Consider the following 24,794-nt stretch of genomic DNA (forward strand, 5'->3'; position numbering starts at 1 on the left):
TGGCACTGTAACAAAGAGATGGGTGGAGAGAGAGAGAGAGAGAGTTGACTTTGGGAATGGGAGAGAGATGGATAGGGTATGGGTGTTGTAAGGAGAGTGATGGGATATGTACTTGACTTAAGGTGATTGATTGATGTGACGGGTTGTAGAGATTCTCTCAGAATTCGCAACGCGCGGCGTTTTCCTTGAAATGAACACGGGCCCACAACTCCTGGCCTGAGTATCACATCAGCGCGTGAGATGCGGCGTTGGAACTGCCACGATGGCGCGGTCGATAGGATATAAGTTTTGAGTCGAGCTAAATCAGATCTTCGGGATACGACTTAGGGTCATGCGCAAACGTTGATTACAGGTCACGGGTTGCCAGAATTTGACCGGGAGGACAGTGGAAGCCTATGGAATGGCACGGTCTAGGATACAGGTTTTACAGCAGGTCCACTAAAGATGGTACGTATTTCGCCAGTTGCTTCGCTATCATTTTGCTCATCGTGTTGATTTGATTGCCTTGTCGGTCAATCTTCCCTTTCTTTGTAGAGAAATTCATGTACATGTCCTTTCCGAATAAGGGATTTAATCTCTTCTTTAAGGTTAAAGCACTTGTTATAACCATGATTTCGATGAAAATGATAATACTTCCTCTTATCTCTCTTCTCGGAGTTAGGCTTCATCTTGCTCGGCCATCTCAGGATCCTTTTGTCCCATACTTCCATAAGTACCTGTTCCGGCATAGTGTTTAAGGGAGTGTACCTGTGGAAGAGGCTTTCTAGAAACTGGTTGGGTCAATGCCGCTACTCTGGTCATTTTCCTTTTTCCTCTTGGAGTTAGCAACGGGTGGCTCTCCCTCTTCCTTTCATTTCCTGTATCTAGTCGAGCTATTTCCACATCTAGTAGCCCTTTAAGCGCTGAATAGCTCCTCTGCATTTGAATACTTTTGAGCTCGGTTGAACAGGTCAGGAAGAGTGGTTGGGGGATTCTTCCCGATTGAGAAAATGTATTTTCCTTATTTGAAGTGGACCATCATGGCGGTAAGAGCTATTTAATCGGAGTAGTCATCCACTTGGATTGCTTCAATGTTAAAGCACGCAATGTAGTCCCTTAAAAGATCATCCTCTCTCTGTGTTGTCGTGAGGAGGTGAGTTGTGGGCTTTCTCCCATCCTTTTCCTCGATAAACTAAGTAATGAAGGCCTTACTGAGCTAGGTGAATAAGCTGATGGATTTGGGCTTTAAGTGTGCATACCATTTCTATGCGGCCCCTACCAATGTCAGGGGAAATGCCCTATACATTATAAGTCCAAAAGCACCGTGGAGTTCCATTCATGCTCAAAAGACTCTAAATGTGTAAGCCCCGTATCCTAGACCGTACCGTTTCATAGGCTTCCGCGGTCTTCCTGGTCGAATTCTGGCAACCTTCGACCCTTAACCGGTATTTGCGCCAACCCTGATTCTCATGCTATCAACCCGAGTTGACTCAACTCAGGACTTATACCTTAGCGACCGCGTCGTCGCCGCGGTTCCGATGCCGCAACTTGCGCGCCAAGGCGATACCCTGGTTGGGAGATGTGGGCCAGCGTTCGGTGCGAGGAAAATGCCGCACGTGTGAATTCCGAGGGAATCTCTACAAGGTGTCACATCAATCAATCAATCCCATCAATCCCATCATGTCAAATACACATCACCTTTCACCTTTTCCCAAGCAAGCCCCAAAGTCAAAAAACTCTTACACAAGCCCATACCTTCTCTTACAACTTTTGCCAAAAAAGTCAAAAAGAAGCTCTTACATCCATCACCACCACATCCATCACTCCATCACCCATCACTCCCTCTCTCTCTCTCTCTCTCTCTCTCTCTCTCTCTCTCCCTTACAAGTCTCTCTCTCATTTTCAAACTCTCCCTAAGCAAGAGAAGTCCATACGTATGAGCCCTCCCATGGTGAGAAAATGCAAGTGTGGCTTACCTTTCCATCCCTAGATCTCCCATCCTAGCCATCCATTTCTCATCTTCCTCCATCAAAGTGAAGCACAAGGAGCTAAGGAAGCCAAGGGAGCAAGAAGATCAAGCGGTGGGTGCCTTGATAGGGTAGTTTTTGATGTTTTTAAGATGGACCAAGTGAGGCCAACCGATCAATGGTTTGGATCTCACTTTGGACCCTAAGATGTGGCCAATGGCCCACTTGGATCATCATGATCATTCCATGATGGGGCCATTCTCCATGGACCCCATCATGATATTTATTTTCTTGCATATTTAGGGTCATCTAGACCGTCTAATTTAGTGGAGAAGGGACTCCACCGTTGGATTTAATTTTAATGGGCCCACATGTAATGGGACCTACTTGATGTATGATTTAGTACAAGGGAGGGCCCATAGTGCCGGGGTCCCTCCATCACGCGGGTCTCACTCTCTATCTCTCTCCCTTTTATTTTATTTTTTATTTTTTTTGTTATGAAATGAGGTTGTGTGGCCCACTTGAATGGACCCCACTATGAGGAAGGTATTTTATCCAAACCATTTATAAGTGGGGCCCACCTTATATGTGTAGTACCCATGACATCCATCACTTGGTGGCCCACCTAAGCAGGGCCCACCTCCAACGAATATGTTAAGTCCAGTGTCCAGGGACGCTGGACGTTTGCTGGAAAGAAACACAAATATCAGCTTCTTCCCAAGCTTTGGGGTGGCCCACTCATGTAGGCCCCACCTTGATGCATGTATTCAATCCACGCCGTCTATTCCCTTCTCAACCCCATTTCAGGCGTTGAACCGAAATACAGAGTCAATTCGAGGTTCTGGCGGGCCACACCATATCAAATGGTGGTTTTCACCATTGAAACCTTCCCTGATTTCCTATACGCCAAAATATGTCCGATATTGGACTTGTTTTGCTTGTGTTGAGCCATGGAAGGCCATTGGACGGAGTGGATTGTCAAAATGTGGACCCCACCGGTGAAAACCTCAGAAAAATTGAAAAAAAACATCATAGCAGCTGCTGCTGCTGTGTCAGAAACGCAGCAGCGCCGCCTACCGTGGGCCCCACCTTGATGTTTATCTGCCATCTAATCCGTTCATAGGGTGGGCCACTCCCTGATGTGGGCCCACTCCAAAAATCAGCCTGATCTTGGCCCACACCGTATGAAACAGTGAGATTGAACCTCTACCTTTGAAACCCTTTTGGGGTCCACAGAAGTTTTGGATCAGGGTGAAATTTGTCCCCACCCTCCACCCCTGTCTACTTAACCTTACCAACGGGTTGGATGGAAAGCAAACATTACGGTGGGCCCCACATGGAGCCCACAGTGGTTTATGTGTTTTATGGCACCGTCAGACGGACGGTGGGCTGCAGTGGAGCCCACTGTGAATGTGTTGTATCCCCACCGTCCAGGGACAGTGGGTGTGATCTGTGCACGTTTATGTGAGTGTGCACGTGTGTGTATTTATATGTGTGTGTGTGTGTATATATATATATATAATATTATATTATATATAATATTTTATGTACTATATATATATATATATATTATATTAGATTATATATATAATATAATGGTGGTGGGAGGCCCATCTCAGTACTTGTGGCCCATGGTTGAGGCCCACTTTGATGTATATGTAAGGCCCATGGGTCGAGGCCCATTTAATGCATTAGGGGCCCATGGGTCGAGGCCCATTAAGATGTAATGGGGCCAATGGGTTGAGGCCCATTTGATGTACATATGGGGCCCAATTGGTGTGGCCCATTTGATACTCATAAGGCCCATGAGATTAGGCCATTTGATGCATTCTAAGGCCCACGGGTCATGGTCCATTGTAATGCACATAAGGCCTATTGGTGCGGCCCATTGATGTGGCCCACTTAATGAATATAAGGCCCATGTGATTTGGCCCATTTGATGTATTTAAGGCCCAATGGGATGTACCTAAGGTCCATTGCAATGTGTGATCCCAACATAATTTATGTAATGATATTTATGACAGTCGTGCCTTGGGAGCAATGTTGGTTTGACGTCCACATTGCAAGTATAGTGCTAGTTCAATGTCCGCATTATGCCTTTCCCGAGGGCCCATTGTTAGGCCCATACATGTAATGTGTAGGCCGTCTAGGCCCATCTTTGTTATGAGTATCATCCATCCTATATAACATATTTAGTTCCATGATTCATGATCATATGCATCATACGTATGCTTGATATGAGAAATGACTGATCATCGCATATGCCTTCGGGCAGATTGTTTAGGGGCTCCCGTACAGGGGGTGTTGCCCTACATGAGTGCACGATACGCGCAGGATTGCTGTATGACTGGATAGTGTGATTCATGCATTCGCATTGTGTGATATGGATTACTGTACGCCCTAGCGACATCAGGGCCGTAGCCTCCACAGACGTATCGTGGTTGGCAGGATTGGATACCAGAAATACTGTTCTACATTGGGTGCGATAGATATCCCTGGGTGAAAGTCCCTAAACCCTTATGGTACCAAGAGGTTGCTCCAACGTCTAGACCGAGTGGTTGCATAAGCGCTGAGTGCCGATTACCAGACGGTTGCGCTTTCCACTGTGTCGTGGTCGGTTGGAAGGGGGTGCGGCCTTACCCGCCCGAGAGTAGAGGGTAATGCTAGGCTGAGTCTGACCAGCTCGAGGAATGGTTCCGCTATTGACGAGCCGAGCCCGATATTGGCAGGCGGATAGTGAGGTCTTTTTCACTCACCTTATTGCGCGTGATGGGGCGACAATCTGGCTTGGAGTGTACTAGACCCCGGTGATATCCCAGATTTTAAGCCGTATTGACATGTGGACTTAGATGAGGATTTGTATGCTTGAGTTGTATTTCGCATTGCATGGCCTTGGTATGGCCGACATCATCCTTTGCACCGCATGGCCTTGGTACGGCTATGGTATTCTTGGCATTCATCAGCATATTCCGCATTACTCTGATACTGCATACACTTTCACCACCCTCTAAGCTTTCTATAAGCTTATGCACGACCGTTGCGTGCAGGTGACGTTGGACTCGTGGCAGATCATTTTGGAGTTTTTGTTCATCTTCATTGTATTTCTCTTTATGCTCATTGTACTTGTAAAGTTTTTTATCATAGTGGAAATGTGATGGAGTTTTTGGTTGTTGTTTGTGGGTTATGCCTTTGGTTATGCTTATTACGAATCAAACTGATGTTGAAAACCTCCTTGTAGCATCCCATGATCGGAACCTGGCGAATGGGCACTGGGAGCCGAGAATGAGGTTCTGCGGAGGCTGTCGGCGCTGGATTCGGTGATCGGGAATTTTTGTGAGCCCGATTTCCGAGTTTGGGGCGTGACAAAATGCTCAACCGGATCTCATGATCATGAGTAGGGAGCTATCTAGGGCATTCAGAATCTGTATGGTAGTTGGGACTTCATAATGTCATCCGTGAATGTTGTCTTAGTTTCTTCGAGTAGGGCGTCCACAGAGGTAGGGGCCTTGGCCCGACAGGCATGTTGGATGTTCCCGAGTTGATCTCAGATTTCTTTAAGTTTTGCCTCCCATGGGACCTCGTTCTCTGCCGTGACCTCTAGGGCTTTTCTTTGAGCTTGTCTTCTTTTGTCCAATGTATGTCGCAAATCTGACTCAGCAAGCTTGGTGGTTCCCAAAGTTTGCGTGGGAATGCACCTGCTTCTTGCTAGCCAATCTTTTGCTATATATGATTCGAGAGGTATTGGACAAGATTGCTCAGTTGCAACCGCATCTCTCTGTTTTGGTCATCAAGGAGAGGATGCTATCTCTATAATATTCTCATGATGTGGTTGATGTTGTCGGTCAGAGCTTTAACTTGACTTTCAAAGAGATGAGCCAACTTCCCCAAGTTTAGGATCTCTGTGTGACCATCAGAGAAGGAGGGTTAGGCTAAGGGCCTAATCGGGAAGCTTGAGGGTTTTCAGGTTGTTCTTCTGGAATTGGTTCGGCGGCAGAGGCCAATGCTTTTCTTCTTTCCTTAGCCATCTAGATGGGAGAATTAGAAGGGCAGTCAGGCTCGCCGATATTGGGTGGAACTTTTTATGGCTTTGTTATCGTCCCATAGATGGTGCCAAATTGTTATCGCTCAGATTTGGTTGAACCCACAACTCCACCTGTGGACTATGAACACCTGCACTTAATAGAAAGACAATGAACAATGGCCGGGGACCCTCTGATGCCAAAGTCAGGTAGATGAACTTCGAGTAGATGCGGTTGGAGTTAGGATTTTTGTACTTACCTCTTCCCTTAGGCAGGGTGTATATTTATAGGCCTTTTAGGCAATTTGCGTATCTGAGTAGATCTATTAAATATACTAGAGGAGAATATATTGAAGTAGAAATCTACTATCGAGAACATCTCCAAGTTTTCCTCGATTGGCATGATTTTCGGCTAAGATCCCATCGGATCGACCCTGCTCTTATATGATACGAGATTCTCTCCAGATATTTCTGTTTTGAGGTTGAGGTCGGTCTTTGAGGTCGAGATCGGTATCTAAGGTCGACCTCGATTAGACTGCTTGGTCGAGATGATCAAGTCGGTTGGTGGATCTTATTACCGTGCTCGGTTGATCGAGTCAGCATGGCCAATGAGTCCTTTATCGGAGCTCAGCTCGGCTAAGTTGGTGGTAGACACATTGACGGCTTGGAGAGATTATTTTGTCAGTGCTTTATCATGTGTCTCATATGGATGGTTAGTTCGATTTTAGCCATCACAGTCTATGTCATTGGAACCACTTGGCTTAGAAGCAAGTATTAATTGCCTTATTATTTTGAATTGGTAAATTAAATTAATTAGGCAAGAAATTTTAAGTGATTCTATTCACAACCCCTCTAAGATTTGGTTATAATTTTAGCTCAGCCAAACTTGTACATATGTCATGGTAGATAATTCACGCAATTTCACAATCATATATACAACTCTCACTTCAAGCTCGGACATCCGTAAAGCTTTCTCCATGTTTTTACAAACCTTACACGATCATAAAAATGATTAGCTCGATGGCATATAAGCTAGATTTACCACCCACCTCTAATATATATCTGGTATTTCATGTTTCATTACTTAGGGGTTGTTTGGCACCATGGATTTGGGGGGATTTGAGGGGATCCCTTGGTTGTTTGGTAGCATAAAGTAAATGAGGTTTCAAATCTAGGGGGTTTCAAATCCCCTCAAAGTGAGGGTTTGAAATCCACGATGAGAGCTCCAATTACATTTAAAATCCTTCCAAGAGTTGCATGTGTAACATGAATGTCACCGGACTATTATTCTATTGTGCACATGGCCCACTAATGATGTCCCAAAACAATTAGATTATCAATTGCATCACTATAATTAATTTAATATGATGATCAACACTGTCTAAACATTGTCCGTGTAAATCAACAGTTAATAATAGTTGGTTAGTCACTCGGACATGATTTTGTGGTTGTGGCCCATCCAAGACTTATAATTTCATCTTTTTCGGGCAAAGCATATATTTTAGCGGGCTTATTGCAACCATTATGTTAAACATTACATACGTTCACTAATTAGAGATATTAAAGTTGATTTAGTAATTAAATTCAATCCCTATGTGAATATATCATGTATATCTACTTTTGGATTAAAGTTGATTCCCAATCCAGGGTGCCAAATACAATAGGAGGATTTAAAATCGAGGGGGATTTCGAAGCCAGGGGGTTCCAAATCCACGCTCCCAAATATGCACTTAAGAAAAAACTCAGCGTCGAAGATATCCAAAGTACACGGTGTTTCGTATTTAACGGAATGATGATAATCAATGAGCCAGAATCAATTTTAAACTGGTGCATGATCAAAAGAGGAAATGCAGATATGACAGAAGTATCGGTGAAGTGGGTCGTAGCATCAATCAAAGATGCCACATGGGAATCGTGGCTGGAGCGGGAGGGGAGAGGGATGATGGGATTCCATAAGATTGCACTAGAACGACAGCGGGAACAAGTGTAATTTATTTTTCTGTTTTGATTTTTATTTTATTTTTTTCGATTTTTTTTTTTTTTTTTTTTTTTGAGTTAATTACCGATCGTCGAATGAAGCATACAAGGCCACGTGATTTGTAAGAAGCTATCAATGAAAAATCTAATTTTCCTCTTTCTTTTCTCTTTCCTCTCCTCTCTAACCTAACCCTCTTTTCTTCTCCTTCCCTTCTCTTATCATTTTTCTCTGTTTTCACCCTTAAACCTGCAACCAGTAAGCTCCTAACAGACTGATGCTTCAATTTTTTTATTTTTTATTATTATTTTTTTTTTCAGGACGGCAAATCGTCGGATTAGGTACCCATGCGAGGCTTCTTCTACCAGCCAGGACAGTCCACACCCCGACCCTTACATCCGCGAATTAGGCAGCAATCAACTCTCGTCTCACGTTGCTTGGAGGCTTCTGTCACCGAATTTTAGCTATCAGGGTATCTGGATGGAGTCGAATGAACGGCGGGGTATAATTGATGCTGAGACTTGGGCTATCATAGATCAGAAGCCATTTGGGGGCTTTCTGTGAGCCCAGACGTTTTACCACAGCTAGAGACGATTTTGCTGATCGCAGAGTTTCCACCTTGCATTCGGAAAGTGCGGGATTTCGCTGCTACATGTGCTGATTTTTACGGGGCTTCCTGTCACCAGTATCACGAGTTGCCTTACCTTTCGACTGCTGATTATCAATAGTACCTTGTCGTGGTTCCACCTGCTACACAGCTCAGACGGATCGTTCTCTGTATTTTTCCTGGCTGTTTTGTACTTTTGCCAATTGTCCGACCGTCACACAGGGGCAGCGAGAGTGGATACTTGCTATTTAAGTGGCTAAGATTTCCTAGCAGTTTTATGGGTGTGGTGTTGGATGTAATACATATAAAGGAGATTGCATATGTTAATAACATAAGCCTGAGATGTGTTCTATGGGAGTATTTTGGAAATTGTGTTGGGTGATGGATGGTTCTCTAGATTTCTCAGGCTTGAAAATTCTGTTCAAATGCTTGCAAGTCTGATGATGCAATGAGAAGTTCACATTTTAAAACGTCGTTAAGGGGATTTTTATTTTTATTTTTTAAATTTTTTTCGATAACTTTAATGATAGGCTATGTAATATAAGGTGTTGGGAGAACAAATGGGAAAAGGAGAATCACTGGTCAAGAATAGTTGCAGCTTTGGTAACGTGTGTGAGTAGTACTAGTTTAATTAATTAACTATGTGGTTGATGTCCACCAACAAAATTTGACTTGGTGGTGTTTTATATTTAAACAGTACATTTAATATTTTTATAAAATATATAACTTTTACATTCCAAAAAGAAAATGGAATTACTTGTACAAATCATGATGCATCTTTAGAAATTTTACATATGTGATTATTCTTGCATAAACAAATTGTATGGCAATATTTGGGATGGGGTTAGCCCCTTGTGAAAGTTTGTTTGTTACCGTAAAGCTGGTCAAGTCTACTCATCTGTAGTCACTAAGCACAGGGTCTAGCTTGATGTCTTACCTAAAGCTAAGAGAAAATTGACACAATGTGACATGACAACTCAGCTGGGCATCTACTGACTCAGCTGTGTTACTGAGTTTTGGAAAGACTGGGAAAGACTCGCAACAGTCAACTCGCTTTTGTCAGTTTGTTAGATTGGTAACTCTTTTTAGTTCATGTGACATAAAAACAGGAAGGGCACCTCACTGGATCAAAACCTCTTTTTACAGGATGTTGCGTGAGGGTCGGCTCAGGTGGGACACAGGTCAACTCATCGGCTCAGCCAACCTTGACATAGACCCAAAGAAGATCATCATCAAGTGGAATTTTGAACGTCTGTTTTGGTTGTTTTACATGTCTTCAGCTTGGTTTTTCCTGTGTAAAAGTAAAACAAAGCATAATGCAATCTTCGTGTTATATATATATATATAGTACACATTTCCATACCTCTGACCAGCTCACATTTTGTAGCTCTCTGGTAGAGGTCGAGAAAAGTGAAGAAAACAATCACCACTCTTTTTCTTCCTTTAAAATAATAATAATAATAATAATTAATTTATTTATTTTATATAAATCACTGAATGCATCAAGAATATAATTTAAACGGACGCCCATCTGAAGCATGATATCCAACTCTCATAGAATTCGATACAAAAATGAAGGCTATATTATACAAGGCATTACAACATAGAAAAGGCCATTTTGTATCGGTTCCTTATCTCTATAAGCAAATGCCCATGCTGTCCATGGTTAAGCCAGCCATCAATGGCATCAAATGCAATGAACAAATAATGGAAATTATTGCGTAATCGCTTGTGATACGAAAACCAATGGCCAGGCATGCCATTAGTCCTCCTCACCTTTTGGAAAAAGAGAAATCGACAGAGTTGATATTGATCTCGTGTTGAGCATCGTTTGCCTGCACCAGAGGTGGTGGCAAAGAAGACATCTCTTCCATTTCTCTCTCTTGTTCAATCGGATCTTGACGCCCATGGTGGTGAGACGATGAGCCATCAAGAGTGCGGTGTGACGGTGAGGTTGACCCTTCAACATCCCACCTCTCATTGTCAGAGCCGTAGAATCGTGGAGAAGCTTGCAAACTGTCTACCTCACTTCGGTAGTGACGTAAGAGATGAACTGGAGAAAGGCCACCTGTGGGGGTTGCAGGCCTGCTCATGGACAGTGGTGTCACACTTCCAGACCGTCGACTTTCCTTTACATGCTTTCTAGCAGTGTGATGCCATTTCCTTAAAGCAGTTGCCACTCTCTCATTGAAGATGGTGGACTTCATGTTAGATCCCATCTGTGATTGATTATATGAGATTAGAATGGAAATACCTAAAAACCTTCTTGAAATTGATAAATTTTTCTACAAGAGAATGCAATGAAATTTCTTATCAGATTAATAAATTCCATTTGTTACTGATTAGTTACCTGTGTTACCAATGCGTAGAGAGGGAGAGTAACGTAGCTGCATAGGCACTGTATGAGAATTCTGCACCAGAACATAGACAACACTTTCTGTTATACTTTCATACTTAATGGCCGAATAAAAGAAAAACAATGAACATTTTTTTTCATCAAAACAATAAAAAGAAAGTTAAAACCATCGATTTGGCATGGAAAACCACTCACCCCATAGAGATTCTGATAATCACGTCTTCCGTCCGTGAATGGAAGCATGAACTCAAGCCAAATTCATACTGCAAATGGTCAAAGCCACAACAACTTATGTAAGAAAATCAAAGGCCTGTTAGATGGTCATCTGTTTTCTACAATTAAGGCTGAATTTGGATGTATAAGTGAATTGCATTTTCTACGCTTAGTATTCAAAATGAGAGCCCTCAAATTGTAGTTACATCTCTTTCAAGTCCAAATTAAGACTAGCATAATTAGTCTGATAAAGCTTCCACTTTATCAGACTAACTAATAACTGCCAATTCAACTCAATGTATGTCCAAAGGCACCCTATATCAATTGTGCTAGCTTTCAAATGTGATAGGATCTGGTCGCTTACCCAGGTCCATACGAAGAAAGCGAGCTGGAAGGCATTCTGCAACACGAAAATGACATTTGTAAAGAGAAAAAAAAAAAAGGTGATAATGCAAGGCACAAACACACACACAAAATGGGGGAGATGTTAATAAGTGGTTCACAAACAGGGCTAAGAATTGCTTTTTGGCATCTAATTTTGGAAGTGAGCTTTTAAGATAGAGGTGCCTTGTTTCTCTCCTTCTCACTATTCCTGAACTCTTCTCCAGATGACAAGGTCACCCAGGATTTCGAAACCAAATCCTGCTATGATCAATCCTCATTCTTCCAAAATGTTAGGTCCAGTAAAGATGGATTCAGCAGTCTGTATTTAACATGTACGTGACTTGGACACATTTTATTTTTGGCTGGCATGCCATTTGAATACATGAGATAAAAAGAGAGACATACACATGCGCGTGCATGCACGCACGCACACGCGCACACACACACACACACACACACACACACACACACACACACACACACACACAGAGAGAGAGAGAGAGAGAACACCTGAAAAAGAACAAAATGGATGAGGAAGAGTAAGAGGCGAGGACGATTGAACCAGAAATGATTATCAGTGAGCTGAACAATTGGGACACCCTTAATAACAACGTCTCCTCTGTCCTGAATTTGCAGCCCCATCCTTGTTATTATTACTTGAAGCTTTGTCCCCACCAACAGAATTATCTGCGGAGAGACAATAGTATATGCATTTATATTATTCCCCTTTTACCGTTGAATTATACAAGAAGATCTTGTGAATATAGATTAGTTGCAGGATGAGGATGAACAACAGGACTATTAAAGTATACCGAGTGATTGATACTTACGATCAATGGAATAAAAGGCAGCCATAGATAGGAATACCAGCCTGTCCACATACAATACACAACAACAACTCCAATAAAGGGTATAAACACACTTAATGCAATAACAATTGAAACGTTTTATTATTATTATTAATTTAAGGAGAATTTACAGACCGTGTGTGTTGAACAGCAGGAAGAGAACCGCGCAGAACCATATTGTGGGGCTGCATAATTGTAAAAGAAATTGTTAAGCAGCATTTTTGTAACAAAAAACACACATTCATAGGCCATGTAAAAACAAAAGAAAGAAGGATCTTTAAAAAAAGAAAAAAAAAATCCCTTGTTGCGAGAGACACCCTCACTTCTTTTACTATGTACCCAAATAGGTGCATGAAATGCAATCATCATCATTAGAGAAGCTATATGATGTTGGGACATTACATGTATAATCCTACCGTCAACTCCCAAGACGCCTACCTGTGTATGGCGCAAAATGTCCTATTGACCCATACCACCATTGATGGTCAAATCTTTTGTGATTTTTCTTTTTAAGATAGCAAGAAAGAACTAACTCTCTCATTACTTATCTAGGAAGAAGCCCAAAAGGAATAAAAACAGAAAGGAGGGTAAAACTCCTAAGGAAAGAAAAGAAATAGAAAGACAAACCCACACCTCAGGCTAGGGACAAGTGCCCACACACGGGACTAGGTCATTTGTGGATTTAACCACATTAGAAAAATCTCACTCTTCTTGCAACTTTTTTTTGGCCATTCAAGACCCATAAAATGAAAAGCATCTGTCAAGAACCGTGGCCTACATTTTTTAGATAGTAATGAATCATAATGAGTCAGCCATCAATTCAGAACTAAGACTTACATTTAATTCAATTGGTACTAATTTTATGAGAGAACACTACGGAAGAGTAGAATGGCAAAGGAAACAAATGAAAATTTTGAAGGTGGTTTGAGTATATTTTTTAACTTAGTAAAGTTTTCTTTTGTACAATTTCATTATAATTTCATTGTCCCCTTTATGCATTTATGGGTCAAAAAATGTAATCATGTAAGCACAATAGAAAGGAATTTCACCAGGAGACTTGGTACTGAATCCGTGTTTGTTGAACTCAATGTTAAGTAGTCCCTATACTGAAACATTTTGGATTGAGAAAACTTAGGTTGCCTAAAAGGTCTCTAAAATCTCAATTTATTAAGAGTTGATATACAAGGCTAACATCAGGAAATATGTATCCTAATAGGAATTGGTTTTCTTGATGGTTGAGGACATCCAACTTTATAAATAAGTCTAGGATCCTTGCCCCTTTCATGTGCTCAAAACATGGAGGGTATTTTTTTTAATCTTTGCATGTTCACATATAAGATAGAGAAGGTGTGCTAAGACTGTTGAGCGCTATTGAAATATGAATTTGATACTTAGCCAAAACGGGCCCCCATGCATCCGATGGCATCATTATGCCATATCAACTCAACTCCCGTAGCTTTCCAATGAATGATGATGTCATTACGCCATGACAAGGAGGTAGAAAACCAACTTAAGGCTTTGAGCCCCGTGTAGAGAACTCCATGTCTCGAACTATCAAGGGCAATGGGAAAATCGGGCCCACATGCATATACATACCCCTTTTGGGCACTTATTTTGAGATAGAGACAAGAGGAGAAGAGAAAGTTATATAAGAGAGAAAAAAAAATAAAAAGAAAAAGACGAGGACTATAGGACTCTGACTTTGGAACTTCCGGCACATATGCTTGTAAGGTTAAGCCTCACTCGCCTAAACCTTAACCTCTTTCATTGGGAGGACCTTACGCCACGTGCTTAGGCCTCATTAGGACCCTAGCCAAGGGAAAGGCCTTGGGCCACGGGCCTGGATTCAAAAATGCAAGCTTCAATGCCAAGCGCCATGTACTGTTGGATCAAGCTCCGTGCTCAGGTGCAGACCCACCAACAGCTTCTGCGCATTGGCTTGAGTTCTCATTTAGCCTATAGAATGGATATGAGCGCAGATAGCCTGTGATGGGCCTCTCACACAGCCCTGCCCCAAATCAGGCACATAAGCCTCCTCTATGGTTGGTGCCAAGTGCAAAGCTTCTCATTATCTCGTGATGGGAACTAGAAAACTGTCTTAAACCCATCTCTAGCATGTAAGCCCCCACGGCATTATCAGGATAACCACTCGTGTATGTTACGGCCATCATGAACATCTTGGTTCTATTAGAACCAAAATATGTTCTACTTCACGTAGCAAGACATCTGCTCTGGTTTTTACCTTGCAATCAAGGGCTTTTCTCTAGGGATGTAATTTTGGGCCTTTGTTGGACCATATCTTGGAATGTAACGACTTTAAATATTAATAACAGCCACTCAGCATGCCTTTCTTTAGGCGTATGATGTGTAAGCATTCACATTTATTTGTAGATAGAGTTTGAAATACTCAACAGCTCCACAATGATAACAACGATTCCTAAATGCAATTATGGATCTCTAGATCTCCTTACAACGAATTATCACTTTCTCACACCTTGCTAGCTAATAGGTAATTTGATGCCACTGGCTCTTATGTCAAACCTATGACACCAACCATGGCCATATAAAATGCTAATGCTGAATGGCTAATGGAAAGGCCAAAACATCATCTCCACACTCGTAATTAGAATAACACATTTTGTCTCAAAGCAGCGTGAAGGACCAAAGTGATTGGGGCAGTTCAATGCTAAGGTGAATGATGTAGAACGTGTCACAGATATATTCCTAGCATGGTACGACCAAAAGGTGGACTGTAAAATGATCATAACTTTTGATCCGGGTATCGTTACGACGCACTAGACTGAGTATTAAGAACCGAGGCAGCACGAGATCTCGAAGACGAATTCTTTTGAAGTGGAGGGGACTGATGTAGAGTGGGTCGCTGACACTTTCACGTCCAAGATGGATCAGAGAAGGCCCGATCAGAAGCAGAAGTCATCAAGACCGTCAGAACCTTAAAACAGGCATATCTCGCAAATCGGAATGAGTTACTCGATGTACCATATATGATTTTGGGGTAAGATGAGCTACTTAGCCAACCAACCTGGCATATTAGGGTTGCCCATGCCGAATTTGCGAGATTCTATCATATTGACGGTCGAATTCCATGTTTAATTTCGTTTTTACTATAAATAATAAGTTTTAGTTTGATTATAACTCTTCATCCATTGGGCTTTAGGAGTTGTGTCCAACATGGAAAGTGTTTAGAAAAATTAGGAGAATAATGTGGTTAAGTCATATAGAACACTTATTACAAAAAGTAAATTTACTATTTATAGTAAGCTACGATTTTTAGGGAGTTTTAGTTATAATTTAATTCTTAAACTTCTTTCAAGTCTTGTTATTCCTATTTAAAGGGTTGTAGACTCCTTTATCAATATTCAACAAGTTTCTTTCATATATCTTAAAATTATTTCTATTTTTTTTCCTCGTGGATTCGTGAAGTCTCTGTGAAGAGTCCAGAGAAGCTCCGTAAATTCTGCGTAGTTATCCTTGAGGAAGACGGTGATTGACCTCATCACGTTCATCCCTACGTCAGTAAGCATGCCACAATAGGTGTGCACGCACCATAAAGCTCACATGGTGGCCAAAGGTAAGTGCTCAATCTCATGTTAATTCTTTAATTAGTGGTTTTCATTTTTTGAATTGCATATGTGTGCATTTCTAATTCTAAGTAAAAACTTGAATGGTTTGTGTTGAGTTCCAAATACAAGTCTACATCTTGTACTAATATTGTATTGAACAAAATGTTTAAAAAAAAAAAAAAAAAAATTTGAGGGGAGGGAGAAAAGTAAAAGAGTTATAAGTGACCTGATTCCAACGACAACTTTGAAATCCTCTTCAAGTGATCTTTTGATGTATTTCTGAAAATCAAATTTAATAGAGCTTTGTGGAGCCAAATGTGCCTGAAATCAGGAAAGCCACGTCGTTGATTTGAGAAAGAAAACATTTTAAAGAATAAAACTGGCAAGTGGAGGGACTTACCATGATAAATCCATGTCGCAAGGTTAGGTAATCCACTTTTGGAACAGACCTCACAAATTGCCTGAAGAAGCACACCTAAACATGAAGTGGAAACAGCTCCATCAGATGAGATGAGATGAGATGAGATGAGATGGGAAGAATGCACAGTAATAAAAGATGAAAAAGGAAACTTTCTTTTTATCCATTTTCAAGAAAAAAAAAAAATGGAAATGGTTCGTGCATTTGGAGGTAATAAGGTAAAAGTCAACCATCGTTTGTTACATTTTACTGAGGTCATGTATGGAAAGATAGGCAATGCTTTGGTCCATTTCGGCTGCTTTCCAAATCAATTCAATGGGTTTTTCATATCCTGTTGGATGGAAGGTTGCCCTGCCCGTCCAGATTTGACGTGCGAAAGAGATGCGTGAAAGAAAAGAAAAGAAATATATATATATATATATATATATATATATATATATATATATATAGAGAGAGAGAGAGAGAGAGAGAGAGAGAGAGAGAGAGAGAGAGAGAGAGCCTACTCCCCCTCTAATTACATTTGTAAAAGATATATATAAATTATTATTAGTATTAAAAAAAAAAAAGTTAATCTCTCACAAACAGTGCATGAAAAGTCTTGCGTTCTTACCTGATCCAACGGCTCAAAATCTTGCCAATTTGATTTTACCTACCTAAGTTTCCAATTGATTCACCGAGTTCTAGAACAATGGGCAGGGCCCAGCTTAAGAATGTCCATGCCCATGCCATGAGCTAGAGCTGGGTTGTTCTGGTTCCAGTGGACAAGCTAAGCCAATATTGGGAATACCACACCAAAGGCCACACACAGGGCATCAGGCAGACTCAAGCATAGGCCCATCGGGTTTTATTTGTTAGCCCTGGATAGGAGGCTCGGGCAATCCCATGGCCTGAAAGTTAAGCTAGCTGGGCTTGACACCCTAGATACTCAAATCTACAAAGGGTGCATGTGCCAATGGGACAATTTTATGCCTGGATCGTTACTCAGCTCTTTTCCTTGGGACTTGTTCCTCCTCAACTTAATGGAACAATCAGGATATTCCATTCGTTACTATCCATGGTGGGACAGTTGATACATCACCTATTTGCTTATAAGCCTTGGTTTGGAAACTCCTCATGTGGCCCAATTAAAAAAGCACAAGTACACATGTCAGATGCTAGGCTCACTGTCAAAAAGGACAACATTTTATGCAGAAACATTTTTGCTTTTCACCGTGGACCGCATGTGGTGCTTTTTCATTAGTGATTACATGAGGCCTATAGCATTTTGAATCTTGTACTAGCACTGAACCCATGACGCCGCTTACATAAGTTGCCGTATTATCTTTTTCTCCCTGCAAACATGCATCTTGTATGGCACATCCATTCCACCATGGAAGCCACGGGACCCGACGAGAAGATTACGCTCTTTCAAAATTTGGACTGATCCACTCACAAGGTGGGCTACACATGTATGTATTGAATGTTAGACCACCAATTCTTCAATTATTCCAATGGTGTGGTCCACCAGACTGATTTTTGTGCCAAGTGATAGCAGTAGGGTGGCCTACCATCTCTGCACAAGTGGCACATTAGCTGGAAAGAAAGGGCATAGATTTCTGAGGGGAGGGAGGGCATGACACTCACGGCGGCGAATATAGTTGATATATATTTTCAAATCTCGGAATTCATTAATTTCCAAGGTTATAACAATATAAATATTTAAGTCCAATTAATTTATTTTTACCCATGTTTTACATTATTATTATTATTATTATTATTTTAAAATCATTTTATGATAAACGTTTCTTTGATATTTGTTTTCAGGGGATCTGAAAATCTCTCCAAAATGTCCGATGCAGAGAAATTACTGAGAAGGAGATTTATGACTTTGGTGAATGAATAACACTTACAATCCAAATAAGAAAGGGGGAGTGGCTCCAACAGTTCAAGTGGCGTCGGCCGAAGGACGTGTCCCTTGCGAAACGAAACCTCTCCGGATCTGCCATCCAAACAATTTTCAACGTTGACAATTTCATCTAATTTTTGTACGCCTATTTAAAATAGAGATTTGCTAAGAGCTCGTGTATGTTCAATAAAGCTCGTGTATACGCCACACATGTTCGAGCATGATTCATTTGCGTGAGATCTAATCCATCCATCATGTCATCCTGACCTTCTGCATTGTTTTCGTAGAAGAAAAATCTGTTCCAATCAGCATGTGGTCCCCAATACTGAACAGGCGAAGTGTTAGAAAACTTAATCCAACCTTTTCAGAGAGCCGTACATTTTTTTTGATGGATGGACTGGATCTTGGACCTACCTTGCCAAGCTGGCACGTGTAGCCTGTACATGAGCTTTGTTGCACACGCGCGTGGGCTAAACAATGTATGATAAAGAAAGGGTACGTGAAGAATGACTTTTCGACTTATTTTTACTACCATGAGAGAACTGGTATTCCACGGTCTTCGTTTCCCGTTCCCACGATTTCCAGCTTCTCATCTGCGCATTGAAACAAACATTTATTAATAATAATGGGCAGGGAACACGAAGAGTCATGCCGGTCAAATACACGACTTGGACCATTCATTGATTGGCTACCAAGAAGAATTCACTCATCATATGATATTTTTTTTTCCATCCAATTACAAAAGAGACGGTGTGGATAACAGAAGGTTCAACAATTGAAAGAACAGTCCTTACAACAGTCTTTCTGATGTAGAGCGGGTCACTGGTAATTTCATGGCCAAGATGGACCAGGAAAGGTCTGATCGGATATAGAGATGATCCAGACCATCAGAACTTAAAACGGACGTATCTCGCAATCTAGGGTAGCTGGGTTGGGTGGCTAAGTTAGTCTGTCCTACTCCAAAATCATATATTGTAAGTCTAATAATTCATTCCGGTTTGTGAGATAAATTCATTTTAAGTTCTGACGGTCTAGATCATTTTCATCTCCAATCAGGCCTTTTCTAGTCCATCTTCGCCATGAAATTATCCGTGACCCACTCTACATTAATTTCACTTCGGGTAACATAATTATTTCCAATGTATCATTTTGATCATATTACCATAACCATTAAATCAGTTGGTTGGCAAGGCTACGGTGGTGAATAAAAAAAGAAGGCAATGCATGGAAAATTAGGGTAGACCCAATTTGCAGTCCAGATCATAGTTAGAATGTCCATGTCACGTGACGGTCTCAAATTTCAACAATAGCATCACACAAAAGTAATTGTGGGTCATTGGCTCATCATAAAAAAGGTGCTGTAGGATGACTCCTTCAAATCTCTAGACAACATGTACCACATGGATGTCACACATGATAAAGACCCGAAAATGCCATGACATCATAAAAAATAACGTGCAATGCACCTGATATTGTTTGACCATCGGGCACGCCACTCATGCACGGGAAACAAATGCATTTTTATTTTCTTCTTTAGACGGCTAGTTTGTGCTCGTGCGTGCGTGACCTGCCTTCTTTACAATCGATACTCTGGGTCGCACGTCATAAACAGCTTGGACGTCCTACACACGTTGATGGTGGGTGCATATATATGGGCTTGAATACTTTAGGTACTGAATGGAGTTTACCTTTAATCTTCCCAAGGCCATGGTACTGATACAGTAGAGGACGTGAAAAACGGCAAGTACAAAGATGAAAATGTGGAGCTGATGGATGCCATCTGCAGAAACCAGAGGAACTTTTCCCTGCAACTTAAAAAAAGGTATCATTTTCTTGCATTGTTGGTGAATTGTAGAAAAAGCTAACATAAGAAGAAATAAATAAATATAAAAGTGAATTTTGTACCCCCAATTACGGGAAAAGTCCATATGCAGACATATGCAACGTGCAATGACAGAGGGGGAAAAAAAAAAAGTGGGTTAACAACATTCGCTTGTGTGGGCCATACATATACCGATACAATCGACAGCTGAAATGAATTGACATCCGTTCATATTAAAGATCTACACTTGGGGCCTGATAAGATTACCCCACCTATCTTTCAGAATCAACTGGTTTGCAACAGTAAGCATGGAGATATACTTTTGGGAAAAATTTTAAAATATCGTCCGAAACCCAGTACCAGTAGGCATGCCCAATATGTACCAGCTGGTATTGTGATGTAGAGTGGATGGTTTCATGGCCAAGATGGACCAGAAAATACTTGTTCGGAGACGAAGATGATCTGGACCGTCAAAACTTAAAACGGACGTATCTCGCAAACCGGAATGAGTTATGGGACCTAAAATATGATTTTAGGGTAGGACGAGCTACTTTAGCCACCCAACCCCACTACCCCGGGTTGCATAAGCCAGATTTGCGAAATACCATTAGATCCACGGTCATTTCTTAGTTTTAATTCTATTTTTACTATAAATAATAAGTTTTAGTTTGATTATGACTCTTCATGGCTTTAGGAGTTAGCGTTGAAAAGTGCTTAGAATAATTAGGAGAATAGATTGTTGAAGCCAAATAAGACAATATTTTTGGAAATTATATAATTTGGAAATCCAAAGTTCAGATGGTCCACACCATAGGAAAAAATATAGTGTTGCATAAAAAATAGACCCCCTGTGATGGTCTGATTTTGGGCTGCCCCCATTTTTGAGGTTTTTGATGCACTATTTGAATGATTGGATTCCATTAAAACGTCAAGATGGACCCAACACACAATTTGGTGCGTTTAAGTGGCTGACCATTGTTATGTATGGTGTGGATCATCTAATGATCTAAATTGTCCTTTAAAAAAAAAAAGGAAGGAGGGGGGGGGGGGGGGGGGAATGAGTGGTTGAATGGCACACCCATATGACGGTGGGCCCTGTTTGGATGCACTATCAAATTGAACCCTGATTATATATGAGTGTAATACAGCGGATGTTACGTCTGTGCTTCCTTATTATTATCATTATTTATTTTTTTTCACATTGAGGACTCTAATTGCTTTATCATGGATGGTTTCCATCCATTAAAACGAACGAGTGGGTGCAGAAAGAGAGAGAGAGCTTAATGGGAATAGCCTTGCCTTTGCACACTTGTCGGTGCCCCCTCCAGCTAAAATGCGCCGAGCGCTACTCCACAATAGTTTTCGGCCAACCCCGTCATCGGAATCATCACCGGAACTTGTTTTTTCGTTGTTGTTAGTGCTTTGATGTCCCTCAGTGCTGTTCCTCTTACAAGGATGCCAGGTGTTGCCTACGCTCTCAGGGATGCATATCTTAGAGATAGGAGCTTGTCCCACCGTCAGGAGTAAGGATATAAATCCCAGCAGCATAAGCTCTAATTACAGTTCAAGTTTCATTAAATCAGAGTAGACAAGAACAACTATAATATATATATTCGATTCCTTACCGGATTTGATCTTTTCCAGCGCTTCATAAAGTGCCCGCTTATGACGCTTTGTTAACCACTAAAAAAAAAGAAGAAGAAGAAGAAGAATTGAAATTAGCAAGGAGAAGAAAGAGAGTGGAGAAAAGTAGAGAAGAGGTGTCACTGTTACCTTGCCAATGAGATGAATGATGTGTTCTATGAAGATGGAAATGAGTACGAGAGCGAAACAGACAACGGCAACTGCCCATGTTGGTGTTTGCTCTAGAGATCGTGTGCCCTCTCCACCCCCTCCTGCCATAGTATCACAGTCGAGAATCGAATGGTGGGCAGGCAATGTTACTGTGGCAGAGCAGAAGAGGAATACGAGAGCTGAGGTTTTCGAATGGTTATGAAAATCTATAAAGAAGAAAAGGAAAAGAAAAAGAAGGCACGCAATAGGAACGACTTGACTCGGCCGCGTTCGTAAGCAAAGACTCGACCCAAGCACTTTGATTGACCGCGGAGGGAGGAACATGTTGGGAAAGCCCGTTCCCCAACGGGAAAAGCTAAATGCGCATCTCTGGCGTGCCATCCACGGGCTCCTTCATCTGCCCACATACAACACGTGTTTAGGGATCACACGTTTATCAATTGGGCTGTCAATGGATGGGGAAGGCCTGTGGGCTTCTTGTCCTGGCCCGTGCAGGCCGGTCTTGGGCTGGTATTTCAAACCCCAAGGGCAGATGGAGCGACTATTTGCGACATCCAATCCTGAGAAGTAATGTAACACGTATGGCGATTTACTTACATCGATTGTGTACCACGTCAACCAACCCACGGAATTACGTGCCAACCAAAAGAATCTCTACCCGTAACGTATTACGTCCACAATAAATATTTGATTCACTAGTTGTGATACCTTTAACACATCACTTGCAATGATAGGGAATGTAAACTGAATTATGATTTCCAAAAGGGTAAATAAGTGTTGATAAACCATATAATTATAGTGAGAATTCACAGTAGCATGAAGGCATGTAAAAAGGCAAGATAAATATAACAACTTAAATTAATGTAAGCTTAAAAGATAAAACCCTCACATCTAAAGTAGCATTATCCTCATTCGATGCTAGATGTTCATTTACAGTCCTTCAAATTCAATTTTATCCTATATCACAAGATTTACAAGGTTAGGATTAAATCTAATATTAGGGTTTAACTAATTAACTATTTAAGCAGAACTTGAATCAAGATGTTAGGTAAATACATAATTTGCCTTATTCAATGTATCTAGTCAATCTTATAACTCCGCCTGGTGAATACTTCTGTAACACCCTGGAAATTAGGGGTCGTGCATACACTCGACTCCCAAGTTCTCGGGTATCACTTATTTTGATTTTTTTTTTTTACTAATTTCCCTTTAATTAGGTTTAAATACGCAGAATGGAATTTCTTGGAACATGAAACACAATCACAACTAGTCTACTGAAATGAAAGAGGTCAAATATATACAAGTCCAAAGAATGTAAATGAGTCGCTCAAGGCGTCGCCGAACAAAATCACAAAAGAATAACAAGTCCAAAAGAATAGTGCGGTAAGTCCACCACTCAACAATCCAAAATAAACAGCAAAAGTCTATGATGAGCCGCCTATCATTTGGAAGTAGGACAGCTCATTCTCCTCGTCAATGCCAGTGCCGCTCGGCTCCTCGAACTCATCGTCACCTACAGCTACTGAAGAGTCTGGTTGGTGTTTTAAAACACCATCCCAGAGTGGGAGTGAGCGATCAACTCAATAAGTGCTATTAGTCTTAAGTTACAATAGGCATCAATTAAATTATGAATTTAATGAAAGACAATACGTTCATAAAAATTACTAATCTTATTAATGCATGTGCATGTATAATGATATGATGCATGCCCTCATAACAACACTCCCTCGAGTGACTCCGTCTAACGATCGCGTATAACCAACACTCTCATTGCGACCTCGACTGCCGAGTCGTCATGTTCACTCCCCAAGTATAGGGTTGTGATGTAGTAATAAACTCGGTGAGACCGAGGTCGAATCCCAAGGGACTGATACTTGTACGTTATCTTAAACTAGGTAGAAATAGAACTAGCTTAAGATGAAATCTAAATTCAATATAAAGTGATGAATAATGGTGAGAAATTAATCTAAAACTTAAGAGAAATCAGAGACAGGAAACTAGGGATTCCGAGGATCCACTTGTAGACATCAGAGAGATTTTACACATGTTTTAATAATCATGGAACTTAACTGAACTTACCTGATATAAGTTTCAAGAGATGAAAGGTATAGGAATTAGAATGGATTCCATCACTAAACCATGCGCATGAGACAAAGTAACCAACAGAATTAAACTAATTACCAACCAATCAATATGTTATGAGGGTTAGGAAGGGTACCATCATCCGACCATGCCCATGAGACTATGGTGAACAACTGGGTTTCCTGATGTCATAAACATAAAAAAATTAAAGAAACATGCTCAAAGCCTTCGCAGACCTGTTGTAATTTTAGTCACAACAAACCATTAAAAACTGAAAACATTCCCTTCCAATCAACCCAATACCAAATCCATTCAGTTTAAACAAGAATTATAGGCATAAAATTCTTCCCATCACGCTACAAGCTTCACCCCTTAGCCCTAGCTAAGGGGTTTAGCCACACATAAATGAGCTGGACCCTTTAGACAAAGTAAATAAACAGAAAAAGAAATAGAAAAGAACAAGAAGGAAAGAAAAGAACAGATATCACTTCCTCCAGCCTCACGTCCACCCACGTCCCCCCTCTCCCTCTCGTCTCCGCCTTTTTAAAGATGAAAGGCTTCCTCCTAGAGCTGCTGTGGAGTCCCAAAAGAAATAGGCTGCGGAAGAGGTCTTTACGCAACAAAGTCGGTGTGTATATACCCCTTACGCAGTAAAAATTTTAGCCTCATAATTCCACTTTTCCTGGTAGTTCCTCTAGAAGATCAACGTCTCTTGGGACGTTTTTGAGTGGCCTACACGGTGGATGGATCAGATCAACTGTCTGATCATCATTGAGACCACACCACAGCCCGCAATAGTCGGCGGCGTCCGGATGTGCAACAAGGATGCGAATCCCTTTCGCTGTTGCGCTGGTGGGGCCCA

At 41.2% G+C, this 24,794-nt stretch overlaps 2 protein-coding genes across 2 annotated transcripts; one reads left to right on the top strand and one right to left on the bottom strand.

Annotated features, from left to right (window-relative positions):
• The first annotated feature begins 7,696 nt into the window (after window positions 1–7,696).
• LOC131253993 (uncharacterized) lies at window positions 7,697–8,884 on the top strand. The gene is made up of 2 exons (XM_058255063.1): window positions 7,697–7,950; window positions 8,260–8,884. The coding sequence occupies exons 1-2, from the start codon at window positions 7,754–7,756 to the stop codon at window positions 8,501–8,503; spliced, it is 441 nt and encodes a 146-aa protein (XP_058111046.1). The 5' UTR covers window positions 7,697–7,753; the 3' UTR covers window positions 8,504–8,884.
• Window positions 8,885–10,057: 1,173 nt separating this feature from the next.
• On the bottom strand, window positions 10,058–22,148 carry LOC131253279 (MLO-like protein 6). The gene is made up of 15 exons (XM_058254231.1): window positions 21,830–22,148; window positions 21,682–21,739; window positions 21,356–21,609; window positions 19,923–20,039; window positions 18,767–18,827; window positions 18,239–18,327; window positions 16,332–16,406; window positions 16,158–16,252; window positions 12,483–12,532; window positions 12,330–12,370; window positions 12,010–12,186; window positions 11,480–11,515; window positions 11,098–11,165; window positions 10,897–10,957; window positions 10,058–10,765 (listed from the first exon to the last, which is right to left on the bottom strand). The coding sequence occupies exons 1-15, from the start codon at window positions 21,956–21,958 to the stop codon at window positions 10,319–10,321; spliced, it is 1,758 nt and encodes a 585-aa protein (XP_058110214.1). The 5' UTR covers window positions 21,959–22,148; the 3' UTR covers window positions 10,058–10,318.
• Between the last annotated feature and the right edge of the window lie 2,646 nt (window positions 22,149–24,794).

This window comes from Magnolia sinica, chromosome 8, assembly GCF_029962835.1.
Source record: "Magnolia sinica isolate HGM2019 chromosome 8, MsV1, whole genome shotgun sequence".
Taxonomy (NCBI): Eukaryota; Viridiplantae; Streptophyta; class Magnoliopsida; order Magnoliales; family Magnoliaceae; genus Magnolia; species Magnolia sinica.